The 22,440-nt window shown below is 36.8% G+C and overlaps 1 protein-coding gene across 1 annotated transcript in view; it reads right to left on the bottom strand.

Annotated features, from left to right (window-relative positions):
• Ube2v2 (ubiquitin-conjugating enzyme E2 variant 2) overlaps positions 1 to 22,440 on the bottom strand; it is a 46,811-nt gene that overhangs the window by 13,497 nt on the left and 10,874 nt on the right. The window contains exons 2-3 of the mRNA XM_005396039.2: positions 15,627 to 15,775; positions 3,791 to 3,916 (exon numbers count right to left, since the gene is read on the bottom strand). Coding sequence (XP_005396096.1) covers positions 3,791 to 3,916; positions 15,627 to 15,775 — 275 coding nt within the window. The remainder of the gene's footprint in view (positions 1 to 3,790; positions 3,917 to 15,626; positions 15,776 to 22,440) is intronic.

The raw sequence follows: 22,440 nt of genomic DNA, 5'->3' as shown, positions 1-22,440 counted from the left end.
CAAGCCTTTACAAAACAAACAGAAATTCTGAGTAAAATCACAAGCAATTTGACAGAAAACATTTCCTTTTAGAAACTTCAGACTGTATTTCATGATTTAAATTTCATTTTTCTAATAATTTTAATTGGGTTTTTACCAAAGTATTGATCTACGACAGATTAGAACTAAACAACTAAAGGAACAAACACACCATCCTGAAAAGAACAGTCCTAGAGTACAATACTGTACAAGAATGGTCACTGTAGCAATCTTTTCAGTCAAAGCTGAAAACAACCTAAACAACAAGTAGGGTACAGGACAGTGTTACAAAATAAAAAGATGGTATCTAATTTGCAGTCTAACACAGATGATCCTGACAATTGCTTGCAAATGTAAGATAAAAAAAGTGATACAATGCAGAAGCATACACGTAAGTATACAGTGAAAGCACAGTCATGCACAAAATGATAACAAATCCATATAGAGCTACCTTTGCAGAAAGATGAAGGAGAAACAGGAGAGAACCACACAGTTAACTCTATTTACAATGTACTCTGCATTAAAAAGATATGTCTGTAATCCTAGCACTTGGGAAACTAAGGCAGAAAGATCCTGAGTTCAAGGCACTCCTGGGTGACTCAGTAAATTCAGGGCTAGCCTGAACTACACAGCGAAACCTTATCTCAAAAGAAAGTGTTACAAATAAGAGAAGTGTTAAGATTTTATAAAGCTAGGATGAAGATACACCGAGGCTGGTTACATCACTTTCTAAAACTTGTCTACATGTCAGAAATGTTTCTTTTAAAAATACTGTAGAGACCATTGAGAATAGTTAATGATTTTTCAATAGGTCACTCATGTATAGCTCTATTTATTTTCTTTAGAAGCCACTTTGAAGATACCAAAGTATAGTACAACAACTCTTGATAATCTCCTACCTCTTTTGTCTGTAACTCACTATTATTTGTCTATTTGTTTTCCTGAGAAACTATTTTGTAGACAATAATATGTAAAATGATAACCATTGATAATTTCCTACCATTTTGTCTGTAATTTGCTAAGTCCCCCCTATTATTATGTTATCCTTCTTTTATTCTTTAAAATAAAAAAAAAAAAAGAAAAAACAAAAATACTGTAGAGACTTGATGGTGGAGTAGTGAGCAGCAGAGAAACAGCCTCTCCAAGGTTTGGTGTCCAGACACTGGAACATAACAAAGTGAGGAAGAGAAAGGAAGAAGAGGGAAACGGTCCCCAAGACCAAGAAAGGATCTGAATTGAGAACTGTAACCCACAGGCAGAACAAAGAAAAAGACTTCAACAAAGAAGAAAGAGTGGCAAGCATCACTTTCTCCCTGAGCCCAGAGTCACTGGGTGGGAGGGGCAGCTCAAGTCTGCATACCCACAGTGATTACTGGGGACCCCAGCGGCCTCCACGGAGAGATGCATCGGTGGAACTGAGCAGTGAATGCAGTGGACCGCAGTGGCCAGTGAGTTATTTGAGTTCAGATGTCCCCCACAAGAAGGTAATTGACCAGTAAGCAATCTTGTAGAGGAGCTAACTGAGCTCAGCACTCAGAACAGCTGCGTCCCGGCTCCATCTAGTGACTCCCAGTGACAGCATCAGGGAGTAGTGTTAAAGGAGGTCAGGGAGCCAAATTCAAGCTGACAGGAGGCACACAGATTGCTGCAGGCTAAACAAATCTGGTTCCAGCCTCACAGCTAGAAACCAGCCTGAACTTCCATGGAACTAAAGGTGCAGGCTCGCTGGGATTATCGACTACCCACCCATTAAGCTACCGCTGGCTTGCTGGGATTAATCAATTCAAGTCTAGACTGTGTCTGCCCACACTGTCTACCAGTGACAGCAGAAATATGCCTTGAAGTGTACATACTTTTTTTTACTTTCCTTTTTCTTTTCTCTTTTTGTTTTGGTTTTTTTTGTTTAGTTTTGGTTTTGTCTTTTTGAGACAGGGTCTTGCTATGCAGTTCAGGCTGGACTTGAGTTCACTTTGTAGCCCAGGCTGGTCTCAAACTTGCAACGATCCTCCTGCCTCAGCCTCCCGAGTACTGGGATTACAGGTGTGTGTCACCACGCCTGGCTTCTTTTCTTGTTTTATTTTTTCTTGATTGTTCTTGTTTTTATATGAGTGTGAACACTGTTTCTGGATTTTTTGGTTCTGTTCTGTTCTGTTCTTGCTTGTATTTCTTCCTTCTCTTTTTCCGTCCTGTCTTCTTCATCAAACTTCATCCCAACAGTTGCCTGATCTTCCTTTGTCCTCCAGCCCTGCTTCTAATCTCTTCCTCTTCTATTTCTCTATCTTTCCCCCCAACTCCTTTTAAATTTTCTCCCCTAAAGGTAAAATTGTCAGATTGAGGGCTTGTTTACTGCATACCATTTTCTGGGGTTTTGTTTGTTTGTTTTGTTTTGTTTTGTTTGAGACAGGGTCTTGTTTTATGGCCCAGGCTGGCCTCAAACTCACACAATTCTCCTGCCTCAGCCTCCCAATTGCTGGGATTACAGGTATGCGCCATGTGCCACCACACCCAGCCAAGGGTTCACTTTGGATTTTGTTACTTTAACCACAAATCTAGCTTATATGGTTAAAGGTGGCAAATTAATAGTTACCTCAGTTTGTTGTTTTCTAGGCTGTGTTTGATGCCATAGTTATTGCTGATTGTTCCACTTTAACCAATGTGACATAATTATTCTATTCAGTTGCTTTTCCTCTTATACCAAGATTGAGACTGCCTAAGGGTCATAAAAAATACTACAGACCAGTGCCAAAGAACCAGGGGCTAGGCCAAGTAGGCAGCAACTTCTTATCCTCAATAAACTGAAAAGGTAGGATCTTGCAATGGCTCAGCCAACTACACCTGGAAGACACCTCTGAGTAGTATTCATTTCCTAAGGGTTCTAACAATAAAGCTACTCACCACAGGCAATTTACAAGTATCAACCCAGGAATTAAACTAAAAAAGCACCAAAATATTTAACTCCAACACCAGCAAAACAGACTAACAGGGTGACTACAGACTATCACAGTGTAACACAAGGGACACAATTTGAATCAAAGAATTGAAAAAGACTTCTGAAATGGATGGTTTTCATCTCAGAATGATATTATTCTGCTTTCTAACATGTTTTCTACATGTGAATGTACTCTCAACCTGGCACAAAGACAGCCTGGGCTCAAAGTCTTAACAGGAGCCTCACCATCTACTCATATTGCAAATTCAGCTATTTCTACTAACTTCTGAGTCAAGTACATATAAATAAACCTTCTCGTTTGTTTGCTTCAATGACACAACCACACTGTCATGACACACTTATTCCAATAGACACACTTGTTCCTCAAAGAAACAAGCCCTTCCTAACATTTATCCTTTCAATCTCACAAATGTACCTCACTCCTAAAGAGAAGTAACATTTAAAGAGAAATAATGAAGTAAAGCATGCTGGTGCACATCTGTAATCCCAACACTCAAAAGGCTTAGACAGGAGGATTATTATGAGTTCGAGGCCAGCATGAACTACAGTGAGACCTCATCTCAAATAACAAAAAATAAAATAAAAAGAGCAAGAAATAATGGTCGTCTTTTCACCAAATAAGAATTCAACAGAAATATGAGTATTGGCACAATGAATTAAACCCTAAGAAAAATATCAAATAGGAAGTACATTAAGGGTTTTAAGAATAGGCTGATTTAAAAAGAACAATATAAGACAAACTTTAGACTTTCAGCTGAACAAAAACTTAAATATTTTCTCTGGACTATATTATATAAGAATAAAATTACTATTTTAACTTACCATTCCACTGGAATTATTTATTCCATTCATATTAATTTTTGTTACAAATCTAACTGATGGAGGAGCTTCTGGGTATTTAGGTCCACATTCTACTTTCAGGCTATATATTCTGTTTTCATAATTTGTCTGGAAGAAAAAAAAGTCATAATTACAGTACCTAAAATAATAAAGAAAAATAAAATATGAAGGTACTTGCTATAAAAATGTTTATGACTAAGAATTACTTTTCTACATGCAGTTATTTGACTGACATGGTTAGGAAAAAATGTAGCAAGAATACTGAAAAGTAGAGATATTCTAAAATTAAAATAATTCTGCATACATCAACATGATCAAAACTTATTTTGTGGTACAAACAACACATATAACAAATTAAAAAGTAAAAGCAAACCCCTTAAATGTAGACTTTGCTAAAAAATTTACATTGCAAGCAGAGAAGTTATTTGATTTGTGTCACTTATACATGATGGTTTTCAATTTCTAGGGCACTCCTGCTTATCCCTATTGTCCCAGTATTCCTTATTGATAGTGCCTCTCTTCATTCTCAAAAGCATCTTGTTAAATAAAAAACTAAAGTCGCACTACTTATAAGGCAACCAATAACACATCTGACAGCAATAAAATGTAACTATTTCATAATCCTATTACTTATATTACGACCTTATTTATTTTGTAGCTTGCTGGGGCTGGGGATTTAGCTCAGGGGCACAGTGCCTGCCTGGCAAGCACAAGATTGTGAGTTCAATTCCCTGTACCGAAGAAAAACAAAAACAAACAAACAAACAAAAAAAAACTCTATTCTATTTTGTAGCTTGCTAAATCCCATTATCTGAATTCAAAGTTGGAACAGCAAACAGGGCCTTTGTACTGAACTACATTCCCAGTCCATTTTATTTTATGAGTTACCATCTCACTAAGACACTATGTTGCCCAGGGTGGGCTCAAACTTGTGATCCTCCTTCCTCAGCCTCCATGCTGAGATTACAGGTGTGTACCACCACACTCAGTGAAAATAAGTTTCTTTCTGTTGTTTTGTTTTGTTTTGTTCACACTTCAACAGTTTCCTAACATTACTAGCTTATATAGCAATCATTTTAAGCCCATGACTTAAAGCTTCTAGATTATTCCTATGCAAGTTTATCTTTATGCCTGTACTTTTCTTCTTATGGCTTTTGTTCACTTGATAAATTTACAATTTACTACTAAAACGGGAATATAAAAAATAAAGAGAAGTGACAAATTTAATACCTTTGATGGTTCCTGTGTAAACCATGGAGAAAAGAAGCTAACAGTCAGCAGATCTCCCTTAAACAAACTTATCCCTGTCCTATAAATAAAAAAGCTACTGCCAAGTGGAGTAATGTAAAATGTATGCAATAATCTGACACATGTTATTAAGTATTTCAAAATTTTGGAAAAGAAAGAGCTGATTAAAACTCATCCAAGTTTAGTAGCAAGCAGTAATATGACCTGCAATTTGGATAATATACAATAACGACTAAAATCAGATCTCATGACATTATCTTGTTTGAAGTTCTCCATTCTGAAGTAACATCAGACTCTAAAGACCTTATATTTAAAAAGAAAAAAAAACAGTTCTCCCAGCTCTGAATTTCTGTAATGTACTTGATGTATTTGCAAACAATCACAACTCCCATATTCTGCTGGAGGTGAGGAATGGCCCAATTTAGCCCTTTTTTAGAAAAATAAATAACCAAACACATAGAATGCACCAATTCCATTCCCATGCATTTGCCCAAGAGAAGCAAAAAACTAACATGTGCACAAAAGGACTTTCACAAGAATGCTCATAGTAATTTTATTTGGAATAGCCAAAAAGATAAACTCCAAATGCTCCTGAACAACAGAACTGATAAACATATTACCATATATCCATACAATAAAAGACTACTTAGCATTAAAAACAAACATACTCCTGTTCCCTGTGACAACATAACTGAGTCCCTTAGACATGCTGAATAAAGAAGCAGAACCATCAGTATACAAACTGTATGATTCCACTTATCAAAGCGGAACTTTCTAGAACTATGCTCAACACTATGCTCTAGTACTAGAAGGAGGGGTGGGGTGGAGAAGGGCACAGGGAACTTTCTACAGTGAATGAAATATTCTGTACCTCAATAAGGGGTAGGTAACAGGTATATTTGTCAAACTCATGGCAAGTTCTAGACATTTTACTATATGTAAATTCTTCCTGGTGGCCACTCCCTGTATCTTCAGATCCCCACGGGAGCTAGGCTGAACCCCAGACATCATCAGGAATGCTGGTGAGCCACCCCCGCACCTCCCACACTAGTGGGTGAGGCAGGTAGAGCCCGGACACCTTCTAAGGCCTCAGTGGTCACTCCCAGCACAACCTGCACCCCTGTGGGACCCCAGCTGAAACCCGGACAGTCAGCAGCCTTGAGGACACCACCCTCACCCCTCCCCTTCCAGCATGGGAACTGGGCTGGGTCCTGGGCAACATCTGAAGCCTCGGTGACCACAACCTGCATCTCCCCAAACCTTGTGGAAGCCAAGCTGAACCCGAGACAGCTTCAGATCGCCAGTGAGTCTCCCTCACCCCTCCCACACCAGAATGGGAGCCAAATGAATGCAAGAAAGTTTCGTGAGCATGTGGGACCCCATCTTGCCCCCATATACCAGAACAGGAGCCACACTGAGCACTGGGGATCTTTGGACACTCACCCTGCCACTCCTACACAATCGCGGGAGTGACACTGAGCTCCAGGGAAACTCTAGATCTTTAAAAATCACAAAATGAAGGAGCAAACTGCAATCTCAGACCTCTACACCACCTAAAACAAGTCCAGGAGACATCAACACAGAAGAGCCTGAAAGTCAGACACCTGAAATTTGTGAAATGATAGCAACTGAAGTAAAGACACAACTCCATCAGGCCATGGAAGACATCAGATCAGAAATAATCTCTCACAGAAAAAAAGAAAATGGCAATAATGATAGAATTATTCAAATATCCAAAGAAGGCAGTGACAAGAACATAGCGGGGCACAGACAACTCATGGAAACCTTGAGAGAACAGTATAGAAAAGAACTAGAATGCATGACACAGATTCAAACAGATATCCAGGAAATTAAAAATTCCATGGAAAGCTGGGAAAACCACCTGAAAGAAGCTAAAGATAGATTTTCAGACCTTGAAGAGGGCACTGCCGCTAACAAATGTGAAAGGAAGGATCCCTTAAAAACAACAAGGAACCAAGAAATAACAATTTAACAACTGTAAGATGAAGCAAAGAAAAACAATCTAAGATTAATAGGTATCAATGATACAGTAGGTGTCAATACAAATGACATAAAAGGACAATTTGCAGAAATAATAGCAGAAAATTTCCCAGGCATGGAAAAGCATTGGACATACAGATAAGTAAAGCACATAGAACTCCAGTTAACCATAACCAAAATAAATCTACCCCCAGACATATAGTGATCAAGATCCAAGAAACTCAACAAAAGATCAGAATATTAAAAGCTATTAGAGAAAAGAAACAGATCACTGATAAAGGAAAGGCCATCAGAATCCTGGCAGATTTCTCAACACAAATCATCAAGTCAAAAAGAGCTTGGAATGAAGTATTTGAGGCACTGAAAGAAAACAACTTCCAACCCAGACTGACGTACCCTGCAAAAAGACCCTTCAAATTTAATGGAGAAATAAAATATTTCCACGATAAAGAACAACTGAAGAAATTCATGACTGCCAAACCAATCCTATAGAAAGTACTAAAAGAATCCTAGAAAGAAATAAAACAGACCACAACTTCAAGAACAACAACAGAAAGGAACAACAAAGCAGAGCAAGCAATTAAGCAGAGGGAAAAAGGAGGCCCCAACAGCAGGAAAAAAACATGACAAACATAAGCCAATACATATCCGTTATAACCATCAATGTAAACGGTCTCAATGTTCCAATCAAAAGAAGCAGACTGACAGAGTGGCTCAAGAAACAAAATTCAACAATATGCTGTAAACAAGAAACACATTTAACTCAAAAGGAAATTCACAGACTGAAAATTAAAGGATGGAAAACAATACTCCATGCGACAGAAACCCAGAAAAAAGCGGGCATAGCTATCCTGTTTGCAGACAATGTAAACTTCAAACCAAGAACAATCAAGACATAAAAAAGGTCACTGCATACTTGCAAGGGGAAAACTTCAAGAGGAAGAGATAACTATCATAAACATCTATGCACCAAATATAGGAGCACCCAACTATACAAGACAAATTTTAACAGACATGAAAAATCAAATAAGCAGCAACACAATCATAACAGGGGACCTTAACATACCATTATCACAAAGAGAGAGATCAACTACACAAAAAATCAGCAAAGAAATAACAGAACTTAACCAAACTTGTGAACAAATAGACTTAGTAGACCTTTATAGTGTTCCATCCCACAGCATCAGAATACACATTCTTTTCAGCTTCACACTGGACATTCTCTGAAATAGACCATATGTTAGCACACAGAACATGCTCTAGTAAATGCAAAGGAATTGAAATTATTCCATGCATACTATCAGACCATAGTACAATGAAATTAGAAATTAATGACAAAAGAAATCACAAAAAGTCCATAAACACGTGGAAATTAAATAACACCCTCCTGAACAACCAATGGGTCACAGATGAATTCAAAGTAGAAATTAAACACTATCTACAATCAAACAAAAATGTAGATACAACTTACAGTAACCTGTGGGACGCAATGAAAGCAGTCCTCAGAGGGAAATTTATAGCGGTAAATTCCCACCTCAGGAAAACAGAACGAGCACAAATAAACAATATTATGCTGCATGTCAAGTTTGCAGAAAAAGAAGAGCAAGTCAAACCCAAAGCCCAATGAAGACAGGAAATTATAAAGCTCAGGGCAGAAATTAATGCAATGGAGACTAAAAAAACAATACAGAGAATTAAGGAATCAAAGAGTTGGTTCTTTGAAAGAATAAATGAAATAGATAAACTCCTAGCCAACCTTATCCAAAAAAAAAGGAAAGAAAAAACTGAAATACATGCAATAAGGAATGAAAGGGGTGAAATTACTACAGATCCTGTGCAAATTCAGAAGACTATCAATACCTACTTTGAAAATCTTTACTTTCATAGGATGAAAAACACAGAGGAAATGGACAGATTTCTAGATACATATGAATTACCAAAGCTGAATGAAGAAGATATAAAAATCCTGAATAACTCAGTATCAGCCAGTGAAATTGAGAATGTAATAAACAACTTGCCAATGAAGAAAAGCCCAGGTCCTGATGGATTCATAGCTGAATTCTACAAGAAATTTAGAGAAGATTTAACACCAATTCTTCTCAAACTCTTTAATGAAATTGAAAGGGAAGGAATTCTCTCCACCTCATTCCTGGAGGGAAGTATTATTCCTGATACCACGACCAAAGAAAGACCCAGCCAAAAAAGAGAACTACAGGCACCAGTATCCCTAATAATACAGATGCAAAAATTCTCAATAAAATACTAGCAAACAGAATACAACAAATCATCAAGAAGATTATACACCAAGTGGGATTCATCCTAGGAATGCAGGGATGGTTCAATACACGCAGATCAATTAATGCAATACACCATGTCAATAGAGCCAGAGACAAAAATCACATGATCATCTCCATAGATGCAGAAAAAGGCTTCAACGAAGTCCAACACTCATTCATGATAAAAAACCCTACAGAAAATAGGAATAGATGGCCTTTACCTCAAGCTGATCAAAGCTATCTATGACAAACCAACAGTTAACATCATACTAGATGGTCAAAAATTGAAAGCTTTCACTTTAAAATCAGGAACAAGACAAGGATGTCCACTCTCACCACTCCTATTCAATACAGTTCTAGAAATATTGGCTAGAGTAATGAGACAAGTGAGAGAAATAAAAGGAACAAGGATAGGAAAGGAAGAAGTGAAATTGTCATTATTCGCAGTTGAGATGATACTCTGCATAGAAGACCTCCACCAAAAGGCTCATGGATTTAATAACCAAATTCAGTAGCATAGCTGGATACAAAGTTAACACTCAGAAGTCAATAGCATTCCTGTACACAAGTAACAAACAGACTGAGAGAGAAATTAGGGAAATCACACCTTTCACAATAGCATCTAAAAAGATGAAATACTTAGGAATCAATCTAATAAAACAAATAAAAGATCTATACAGTGAAAATTATAGCGCTCTGAAGAGATCAAAGAGGATATCAGAAAATGGAAAGATATTCCTTGTTCATGGAAAGGAAGTACTAACATTCTCTAAATGACCATACTCCCAAAACTGTTGTAGACATTCAATGCAATTCCAATTAAAATACCATTAGTATACCTCACAGATCTAGAGAAAACATTCCTGAAATTCATGTGGAACCAGAAGAGGCCTAGAATAGCAAAACAATCCTGGGAAACAAAGGAAAGGGAGGAGGTATCTCAATTCCTGACTGAAATCATATTACAAAAGCCACTGTAATAAAATCAGCATGGTACTGGCAAAAAAACAGACCTGAAGATCAGTGGAACAGATTAGAAGATGAACACACAACTACAAACACATTCAGCCACCTTATCATCGACAAAGGGGCCAAACATGTACAATGGAAGGAAGACAGCATCTTTAATAAATGGTGCTGGAAAAACTGGCTTTCCACATGCCAAAGACTAAAACTAGACCCATGGTCTTTCACCATGCACTAAACTGAAGTCAAAGTGGATTAAAGATCTAAATATTAAAACAGAAACACTCAATCTATTGGAAGAAACAGTAGGTAAAAATGTTGAAGACACTAAATCTATTGGAAGAAACAGTAGGTAAAATTGTTGAAGACACAGGCAGAGAGTTCATGAATAAAAACCAAACTGCATGGGAAATACTTCAAAGAATCAACAACTGGGACCTCATTTTATTGCAAAGTTTTTGCACATCAAAAGAAATCACCAACAGAGTAAAAAGAAAACCCACGAATTGGGAAAAAATTTTAGCCAACTGCCCCTCAGACTAACGACTTCTATCTAGGACATATAAAGAATTACAAAAATCAGGCCCCCCAAATTCAAAGACCTGATCTGAAAGTGGGCATTTGAGATGAATACACATTTCTCAAATGAAGAAATACTAATGGCAAATAAATACATACGAAAAAATGTTCAACGTCATTAGTCATTTGAGAAATGGAAATTAAAACAACACTGAGATTCCATCTCACCCCAGAAAGAATGGCTATCATCAAGAAATCAACCAATAAATGCTGGAGAGTCTGCGGGGGAAAAGGAACCCTACTCCACTGCTGGTGGGAGTGTAGATAGGTGAAACCACTGTGGAAATCAGTTTGGAGATTCCTCACAAAACTAGGATTGGAAGTCCCACTTAACACAGCTATTCACCTTCTGGGTATTTTCCCAGAGGAATTAAAAACATCATACCACAGAAATATATGTACACCCATGTTTATAGCAGCAAAATCTGTTATAGCTAAACCTTGGAAACAACCCAAATGCCCATCAACTGAGGAATGGATAAAAAAGATGTGATATTTATACAATGCAGTACTACACAGCTATAAAAAAGATAAACTCAAGGCTTTTGTAGGTAAATGGATGCAACTCGAGACCATATTCATAAGTGAAATAAATCAGACCCACATGTGTAAACATCGTATTGTCTCAAAATGTACAACAGATGATATGAAAGGGGAAGAAATTGCTCAAAGGAAGGAACAACTGGTGTGGAAAAAGACATTCGTTAGGACACACAATGATATGTTATTGTTTGTTTGGGTTTCTTACGGTAAGGCTTCATTATACAGCCCAGACTGGCCTTGAGTTTACGATCTTCCTGCCTCATCCTCCCAAATGCTGGGATTACAGGTGTGTGTTGGATTACATGTGGAGAAGGATAATCCTTTAATTACTCTTTCAGTGTATTGCCTCAGGCCTGATGAAGCCATTTGATTGTTTAGTTCTGGACGGAGTCTAGCAAAAGCACTGGTAGAAAGGATAAGATCACAAAACCTGCGTCCTTGTGGAAAGCCATGAGGTCAACACTAAATACTTTACTAAGACATGCAGAAGGAATGATAACATGATGGCTTACTAAGTCAAATCTCATACTTACGATAACTGAGCTGTATTATCCTTCCTAAAAAAAAAGTTTGGTACCCCCCCATGTGTACTAGTTACACCCCTGGTTCTCGCTCAATAAAAGGTGACTGAGATTGGTAATCGGGGATGCAGTCCGAGAGGCTGCTGCAATCCAAGAGGCTGCAAGCCTCCTGATCCCAGAATTATGCCTCTCTTTTCTTTTTTCTCTTGCTTTTCTTTTCATCCGTGGGTATCTCATTCTCGGGACAATCTGTCACCCCTGGACAGAAACAGAATCTACTTCTGACAAACTGGGATGAGGGAAAGAAGGCAAAATATATATATATGTATGAATAGCTGGGATAACTATACTGCTGATGTCTGATGATATATTGAAAGGAATAGTTAATGCTTAAAATTTTTTATGTTCTGACCAGTGTTGCATGCTTTTATCTGATAATCTGAGCAACCGATTTGAAAACAACAACATGCAATGGAACAACCATCGGTGAATTCCTACCATCTTGTCTAATGAAACTCTGCATTATCTCTAATGTTTTATCTAATTATTTTTTATTCTCTTTAATGGTTTGAACAATCTTCTATTCTTACATCTGGTAATCTGAGCAATGTAGCTGAACATAACAATACGTAACACAACAACCACTATTAATTCCTATTTTGTTTTGAAACCCTGTATCACTTTTAATGTTCTTGCTTTGCTTTGTTAATGTTTGCGATGTTGGTATGCTGCTATTGTTCTTTTTTCTTCCTTTCTTTCTTTTACTACTCTCTTTAAAATAGAAGAAAAAAAAAATTCTTCCTTAATTTTTCCCCAGTATGTAATCTGATTCAATGCTTACAGTAAACATCATCCAACTTTTGGCTTTGATTAATTTTAGCACCTATGAATTTTAAATTAATGGCTAAATCTCTTACCTAATAAAAGCAACAACAAAATAAAATAGAAAGCAACAGCAAAATAAAATAGAAAGCAACAGCAAAATAAAATAGAAAGCAAAGCAGAAAAAAAACAGTCAGGTGTTCTACTGTCTGTCATTGCATTTAATTCTCACAACTTCAGAAGACAGAGATAGTACCTCTAATGCCAAGAAATACTGCTACAGAAAACTGGAAAACACACAGAAAACCAAAATTGCTAATCCCATAAATCCAAGTAAATACTGGAAAAATATCTTTAAAAAGAAGAATCATAGGGGCTTGGGTTCAAGTGAAGCTCAGTTGTACAGCATGTGCTTAGCATATATGTGAGGGGCTCAATTCAATCCCCAGCACTGGAAAAAAAATTAAGGATCTTAACATACAAAAAATTAAAAGACAATCATGCAATTTGTAACAGTTTTAATGTAAGCGTTTTCCTAGTATCCTGGCTGTATGTGGATATTCAAAACTGGGGACAAAATTATTCTCATATCAGGCCTTCTAAAAAAAACAGAGTGAGATACTAACCTTTGCCATTTCATGAAGCCGCAACTAAGTAGATGGTGCACCCATCTTTGAGAGAACTGGTGAGTGAGTGACGCAAAGATATCATAGCATCCGAGGCAGAGTCCGCCTCAGGAAAAATGCTATGCCTCTGCAGGTCACAACTCTCCTTGCCAGTGCTCTGGGGGCGTTCAGGGCACACTACCTCCAAATATGGCATTTTGTCATTAGAGAAAAGAACAGAAGCAGGAAGGTCATTTTCACCTTTCCATCGTCCTTTCTTCCCTGAAGGAGATGTAAGACCTATGTAACCTTCCCCTGAAGTCACTGATTCTAAAGGTTCACTCCCTATGCCCAGAAAAAAATCTTTATCTCTGAAGACATAGGAACATACAAGGCCTGAACACAGTTTATGAACAGTAGGCACACAGGTGCCCACAGCCCTTCCTATGGCTCAAGGTAGCCCTTCCCAGCTATCCAGGAAAGGTAGCTAACTTGTGGAATCCTGCTGGGGACTCCCAATAGGTAAGAGAGCAAGTACGGGGTATAGCAATCTCTTTGCATCTGCAAACTATATTATGGGTCCCCTGATGAAACTCATACACAAGCTCCAAAACATTCTTAAGGTATAAAGTCCACTGGAAGAGACAGGCACAGTAGTGCACACCTATAGTCCCAGCTACTCAGGAGGCTAAGGCAGGAGGATTGCCAAGTTTGAGGCCAGCCTGACAACACATGGACATTCCATCTCATTAAAAAAAAAAAAAAAAGTACTAGAAGCAGCAGCTGGAGAAAAACCAAATCAAAATAATTTCAAATTTGTATTACACAAAGTTCTAGTTTAAATCTTCAAACTATTCCAAGTCAGAATGTTCATAAGTTTAAAGTACTTTTTTAACCAGACTGTGGTAATAATGTTTACAGGCAGTGAAAAATCAAGGTTTTCATTATAAATACCAAGTTATAAAAACTTGTACCCATCAATCATGTCTTTTGCCAAATGTCTTCTGGAGAAATCAGAGCAGGGAGGGGAACATCAGAATATAAGGAGTGTGTGCGAATTTTGCAAAGGAATACCAAAACTAACATGAAAACATGGCACGTTAGTTCATTCCCTAAAAATACTGCTGGTAATGACCAGATCCATTCTTCTTTTGTATAAGACAAAACCTAAACACTACCCAACAACAGAATAGTTCAAATGCTCTTATCAGAAAGTATAAACATTATACAAAACCAAAGACAAAAAAAAAAAAAATCCTTCAATTTTATGTTGCTTCCAACAAGGCAAAAACATTACATAATACACACTTCAAACACTCACTGCAGTAAGTAGAGTGGATAGGACCTCTGGGGAAGAAAATGTAGAAAAACTCCAATCTAGAATTATTCCTACTGAGCAATTTAGTATCCTACTACTACTGAGTAAAGATAAAACTTAAACCTGAGAAAGACCTAAGAATAATGTACTACAGGATAACTACCAATGATACTAGAAAATATGTAACAATGCTAGCTTTTGTGTTTTGTTTTGTTTGTGTTAGGTACTGAACTTAGGGCCTTGCATATGCTAAGCATGTACTCTACCACTGAGTTACACGCCCCCAGCAGAATCCTAGACATTTAAATATACTTTATAAATGAAGAGTGAGGCATACAGTGTTTCCATGGCATGTGAAACATCAGAGGGCAAATATCAATGGGCACTCAATACCATCGGAAACCTTCAATTACAGATAAGGGGGAAGGGAGTTAGTAACATGTTATGTCAAAATCATCTTTTCCTATTTCCCAAATATCCCCTCCATTTCCTCACCTTTTTTCCTCTCTATCTGGAATGTTCTCCATCCCAATCACCACCTTCAGAAATCCTACCAGTCTGTCCTTTAAGGCTCATTCCAAAGGCAACTTCCTCCACTGTTCAGCTTTCCTCAATTATTCCAGCTAGAAAAAACATATTCTAAAGTCCCGTAGTGAACTTGCTCTGCCATATTTAAAATCTGTCATTTGCACTGATTTTTTTGTCTTCTACTAAACTACAAACACCTCGATGGCAATGACCATGTCAATCTTCCTCCCCCCACAATCCTGCAGATAATCAAGTATTATACCCTGCATGCAAGAGGCATCAATAAATGTACATAAAATAAATTAAAATTATTTGTTAAAAGTAATAATTATTTTAATATTAATTAGAACAAAATAAAATGTTTATTCTAAAGTAACAATATTAAAAGAAAACATAATTTATAGCACTAACCCTTGGTGGCCCAATAATCATGCCTGTCCACCTTGTAAGTGTCATATCTTCATCATCTTCAAGGCCCCAGCTAACTGTACCATCTCCTACTCCTTTTTGTCCTTCTTCAAGTTCTTCCAACAAGCGAAAATTACGAGGAACTTTAACTCCTATACAAAAGAATGTCAGTGTAAATGTACAAAGCTCAAAATTATAAGAGCTACGCATATTTAAATTCAGCATTATCCAAATCTTTACAAATTATTTCCCCAAAGCACAAAATTTCCTTTAGAAAGCATTCTACCCCCAAAAAATGCTGAGTCTAATAACCCCTCAAAATGAAAATGTTACAGAAAGGACTATATTAAACATTAACAGCAATGCAGAACATACACAAAATTCCTACTTAATTTTATACTGTCCTCAATAACAAGGAAATCATAAAATGAACATTTTCCCTACCTAAAATACCAAGAACTGTGCATTAAATCAACAGGGACGACCAGAAAGTTCATATAAACTCTAAGGATTTTCAATGAGAATTGTGTTCCATCTTAGAAAATGCACCCAAAGTTTTCTCTAGAATGCTGCAGTGGCTCTGCCCATGGTCCACTCCTCTTTCCATTAGGGCTGCTGTTCCTAATCAAAAAAGCCCTCGCTGTGGGGTCAGCATCAACACTCAACTGTCATATGGGGAGTTACTGTGTTTGATGGAGAACAAATCTTACATTCCTAGTTTTCTAGGACATTCCCTTAACCTTCTGGCCCAACCTGGCAAAATTTTCACCATCCACTAAACCTTCTCACACTTCCACTCTGTCATACGTTTCTATTGTTTAGACCTCAGCACTGCTGAAGGTATTCCTAAGATCTTAACACAGACATATCAGGCTGGGGATTTAGCTCAGCAGCACAGCACCTGCCTGGCAAGCGTGAGTTCAATTCCTGGTACCGGGAGGCCAGAGGAACACACGTATCTCAGCCTAGAATCTCCTTTATTTCCAGTTTGCATGCCTTTTTTCAAGCTGGTCTTTCCTGTCATTCTGACTTCCAGTCCTTGGAATCCAACCACATACCTTCCAATTTTCCATTATCTTCCCTAGGACTATTGGCCAAGACTCTACCAAGAGAGGTCTTCCATATCCTCAACAGCATCTAATGTGACACATCCCCAAACCTTACCACATGTTCAGTTAAAAGTATGAACTCTCCCTTAGAATCCTGTCTTGGTGCTCTTGCACTCATGTTCTCCTGCACACACACATAGACACACATACAATTTCAGAGTAGAAAGAAAAAATGACATCTTCTTAAAAGCAACTGTATCATTTTGTGTAGCTGCTCTCTCCCCTGAAACCAAAACATCTCTTTCACTTCCTACTTCACAGTAATCCTTCCGGACATATTAATAATGACAAGTATACACTGCAACTTTAATGTCAAACGAACACTAACTACTTTGTGTTCTATGCTTTGTAGAATGGATTAAAAATCATAACCCACAGAAACGAGGAATGTTATAAATCTGTTTATATATACATTAAATTTACGCATATTTGTTTATATACATTTGTTTATATACATTGAAAGCACTGGGAACTGAAGAACTCACATGACCTTCCCAAGGTCACACAGCTCAGTGGCAAGTCCAGTATAAAAGCCCACTTTCCACACCACAGCTTGCCTTTTTACCACCACGCTTCACAGCACTACAAATGCATGGCAGTATGGGCTGGCACATAAGCACACAGATTCTAGAAAGCAAACTGCCACAGTCCAGGCCCAGGTCTGCAGCCCACTTCTGACCAATAACCCTGACAATCTTCTCTCAGTTGTCAAGAGTCAGATAACAGTTCCTACCTCAAGTGAATCAATGTGGAACTTAACAAGGTAATTCACCCTAATCGAATGTTGACTATGATCATTTTAGGATCCACACTAAACAGAATGACATGAAACTTCTATTTACCTCCATCTAAGTTGTTGACAATAACAGCTCCTTACAAATTCCTATATGATGGTCCCTGGAAATTTATCTTAAGCTCTAAGTTACTATTTATGTAACATTGAAACAACTACTTTTCTCATTTTTTGATAGCTGTAGACTCATGATCTCCATAATCTATCGCTACTGAACTGCTGTCTCTGAAATAATCCTAAACAATCCCGATTACCCTTGTTGTTATGAAGTTACTCCCCCAAGAATAACTCTAAATTTGAGTTGAAATTTTTGCCTCTTTTTTATAATCAATTTAGTCTGGTAAGCCTTATGAGCATCTAAAACTACAAAGAAAACAAAGTAAAATTAGTGTCCTTAAGTGTCCTAAGTGCGACAAACTTAGTTACTGTTATACTTTTCACCATTCCTCTGTATAGCATTTTGGAAAAATTATTCTAAAATTAACAGACTCATTACTGGCAATGCTAACATTTAAAGATTGCAACTTCTATGATGATTCTGTTATTTTAGACTCAACCCAAAATACACAGTGAGCTGTATTTTTTTAAATTTTATTTTAAAGAGAAAACAAAAACAACAAAGAGACATAAGCAAAACAACACAAAACAATAAAAATACAGAATTTCAGGTGTATAGGAAGGTGACAGGAAATTAACAATGGTTGTTGTTCTACATACTGCTATCTTCAAACTGGTTACTATGTTTTCAATTCAGGACTAGAGCACCCTGGTCTTATTTCACCTAACTAAGCCTATAGAGAAAAGTTACAAGGTGGGGTAGGTGCAAGACAAAAGTTACAGTGAAGGGACTAAGGGTCTCAAGTTAGGCAATAAAAAGGTTATAGGAATTATTAATCAACAAATCAAGAATTGAATGCAGGCTGTGGAATACTATTCATATTCAAGTCTCCTAGTTAGTGCATCACAGTGAACTTCTACTCTACAGAGATTCAGGCCAAAAATAACACCAGACATAGCCTGCACTTCAGAAGGATGCAGCAGGAGAATCAAAAGTTTGAGTCCAGCAACTTAGCAACTTTTTGAGACCTGACTCAAAATTTAAAAATAAAAAGGGGCCAAAAATACAGCTCAGTGCCAAGGCCCTGGGTTCAATCCCCAACACTACTAAGAAATAGGGATTTACCTTCTAGTTTCACAGTGCTCAAAGTATTAATACAAACATTGATAAAAGCTCTCTGGTAATATTCTCTAAATCCTCAAAAGTTTAGAACTCAAGTATTTGATTTTAAAAAGAAAAACAGAGGAAACACTACCTACATATTAAAGATTTCCTCATCAGCTAATACAGAGAATTATGGTATTGCACAATTCGTGCAAGAATCAACAGACTAATAAAAAAAAGAAGAGACCCAAAGCAGACATGCATGAAAACGTTACATTTAGTAGAAGCAGCATTAAATCAAAGGCAACTGCGTTACCAGAAAAATGAATCATTATTTTGCCTTAAAAGACACTACTGGGAAAAGTGGTAGGATACGAGCAGGTCCTGCAAATAAGTTCATCAATAATTTCCTGATAATAATTCTATTGTTGTAATATAAAATGTTCTCGCTTTCAATAAATACACAATGAAGTATTTAGGGCTGAAAAGGTATATTTCTGTTAACTTACTCTTGAACAGTTCCAAAAACAAAATCACGTGTTTCTTTTAGGAGAAAAAAAAGCAAATGCAAAAAACACTAAATATTAACATCTGATGAATCTAGGTGAAGGCACTGGTAATTCTTTGTACTATTTAACTTTTCCATAACTCTGAAGTTAATTTTAAAAAGAAAAAAAAAGTGAAAGGTTAATGATGTTGGAACATTTTATCAATATAGAGAAATAAAATACGTAAGAACTAATTCTCTCACAATACGTAAGAACTAATTCTAGCCAGGCATGGTGGTGCCTTCCTGTAATCCCAGCACTCCAGGAGCCTGAGGGAGGAAGATCCAGAGTTCAAGACTAGAGTGGAATATATAGCAAGACTCTGTCTCAAAACATCAAAAAAAAAAAAAAAAGACTCAATTCTATATAAAGTAAATGTATAAATATGAAGAGTAAGCCACACTTCCATAAAAGATATCCTTAGTACCTTTGGATACATGAATGGATTTCTTACAACAAAAAAGAACAAGCCAAAAGACAGAGAAGCTTGACTAAAATATAAAACTGAAATTCAACAAAAGACAAATGAAAACAAAAGCCAAAGACTGAAAGATATAAAAGACAAAATGTCACTATTCGAAGTACAGACAGAATTGCTCCTTAAAAAAAAAGACACAATTAGAGAAATATGGTCATATATTTAAAAAGGTTTACAGCAAAATAGGAATAATCAATAAACATATAAAAATATGTCCAACTTCATTAGTAATCACTGAAACATAAAGCCATAATGGCTTATCTGACAATTCCTTGTTTGGGCAAAGATGTACAGAACAGAAACTGCTAAGTTGGAAGAAACTGGTACAATTCTGTGAGCAACTGATAAAAATTTACGGTGATCCAAGTACAGGCCTAGAAAAACCCAGGCAAATGCTCCCAGGAAGAGAGGAACAAAAATGTTAACTAAGCACCTTAAATAGGGACAATTTAGAAATAGCTTCCACAACACAGCACATAACAGCATACTCTGCTGCAATTAAAATGAAGGCATATGGCTTCAAGTATCAGTCAAAACTACAACTTTAAAAGCCTGTAATTTAATGGGCAGAGTTTTAGCTTTGCGAGATGTAAAAGCTCTACAGCAGTGATGGCGAACCTTTTAGAGCTTTCAATACCACTGCCACACGGGGCGAACCTTTTAGAGCTTTCAATACCACTGCCACACTTTCAATATTCACTGCCACACAGGTGCACCACCTCTGCTCTAGAGACTGGTTGCACAACAATGTACTACGACTGACCTATACAGTTTCAAACAGTTGTAACGGTAAACTGTATGTGTATTATGCAATTTAAAAAAATCAATAAAGTCATACGTAAAGCTCTTTACATTCCTCATAGGTACATGTATATAGCAAATGTATAAATATATTTGTGAAGAAAAATCTTCAGCCAATATTAAAAAATCAGAATAGTGATCACTTGTAGATGAAGAAGAAAGGAACTTGGAAGGAAAAATGGGAAACTTCAAATATACTAGTAATGTTTAATTTCTTTAAAAGACATGAGGCAAGAATAATTTAGAATTTGAGAAAGCCAAGGTGTAGATAAATATATACATACATAGATATATATTTGACACATTCTTCTGATGTTTAAAATCTAAGCAGCTGAATATCAAACACAACTAGTAGATAAAAACACGCAACTACAAGAACTATGAGCTATCAAACACCCATCAACCTAAAAACAATCCTGGTAGAACTATGGCAAATACATTTACATATCACTAGTGGCACTAGAAACCTTGCTGAAAATATAATTTGACAAAATATAAAAAGTCTTAAATATTTATGTACTTTAACTTAAAAGTCCACTTGTAAAATTAACCTTCAAGGACAAAACACAGGGGTACAAATAGCCTTCAATGTCACAGCAGCATTCTACCATCTATGCCTGATCCAAGCCCAGTTCCCTCTTCCTTTCAAGAAATAAAGGCTATTCCTGCTTTGACTTGTTTTGATCAAGAGAATCGTAACAAGTGATGTTGGTCAGGTCCTGCGTCTCCTTTTAAGAGGCCTGGTAACCTCTGCTTTGGTTTTTGGAAGCCAACCACTATATAAAAAATTCTCACCACTCTGACACCACTACGCCATGAAAAAATTTAAACTGACCACCTAGAGAGGCCAATCACCAGAAGACTCAGTCATATCAGTGACCCTAAGTGAAACTAGCAGAACCATTCAGTCAACTCTCACATCATCAAAATAAATCATAGTTTGAAGTCACTAAGTTTCAAGGTGATTTGTTAAACAGCAGAAGACACCTAGAAAAGAGGTGGGAGAAGGAATATGGAAAAGCAATTTGAACAAAAATGTTAACAATACAAAAACAAGGGGCAACTGTCATAGATATTCAGGTAAATTATATCACATTATTCAAAACATTACATAATGTCACTTTAACATAAATTATATTAATCGTATATAGCAACATACACATATAGATCACAATTCTCAAACTTTTTTTCAAACACTTTCTTACATACATCAGTACAACCCCCAAAAGAACCTACAACTTCTGTCTTAAACTCACTGAGCCCTTGCCAGGCATGATGGCAGGTGCCTGCAATCCCAGTGGGAGGCTGAGGCAAGAGAACTAAAAGTTCCAGCCCAGCCTAAACAATGTGGAGAGATCCTGTCTCAAAATAAAAAATACACAAAAGGCTGAGGATGTAGCTCAGTGTGAAGGCCCTTGGTTCAATCCTCAATACTGGAGGGAAAAAAATTTATAAAATAAGGTCACATTATTATAATTTTATAAATTTATAAAATAAGGACCTGTGGAATCTTAAAAGTATAAAAAATCTTTAGGAGGTCAAGTATACAGAGAATAAAACAGTGACTATCAGAGAAAGAATGGCAAAGAAAATGGAAATGTAATCCAAAGGATACAAAACAGCAGATATAAAGGATGAACAACTCTGAAGATAACATGGACTATAATTAATAAGTAGTATATTCAGAATTTTTGCTAAATGAGTGTATTACAGCTGCTCTTGCTTCAGGGAAGAGTGTATTACAGCTGCTCTTGCTTCAGGGAAAAATGTGTAAAGGATATAAGATGATGAATATTCATTTATCTCACCACAGTGATCATTTTACTACATAAATGCCTCTAATAACGTGTATACCTTAAATATACACAATAAATTTTATTTTAAAACATAAAAAAGAAAGTTGGGCCTTTTTTCCTATATGAGGAT

This window comes from Chinchilla lanigera, unplaced genomic scaffold, assembly GCF_000276665.1.
Source record: "Chinchilla lanigera isolate Chin_1 unplaced genomic scaffold, ChiLan1.0 scaffold00053, whole genome shotgun sequence".
NCBI lineage: Eukaryota > Metazoa > Chordata > Mammalia > Rodentia > Chinchillidae > Chinchilla > Chinchilla lanigera.
This window is presented reverse-complemented; position numbering and strand designations above follow the sequence as displayed.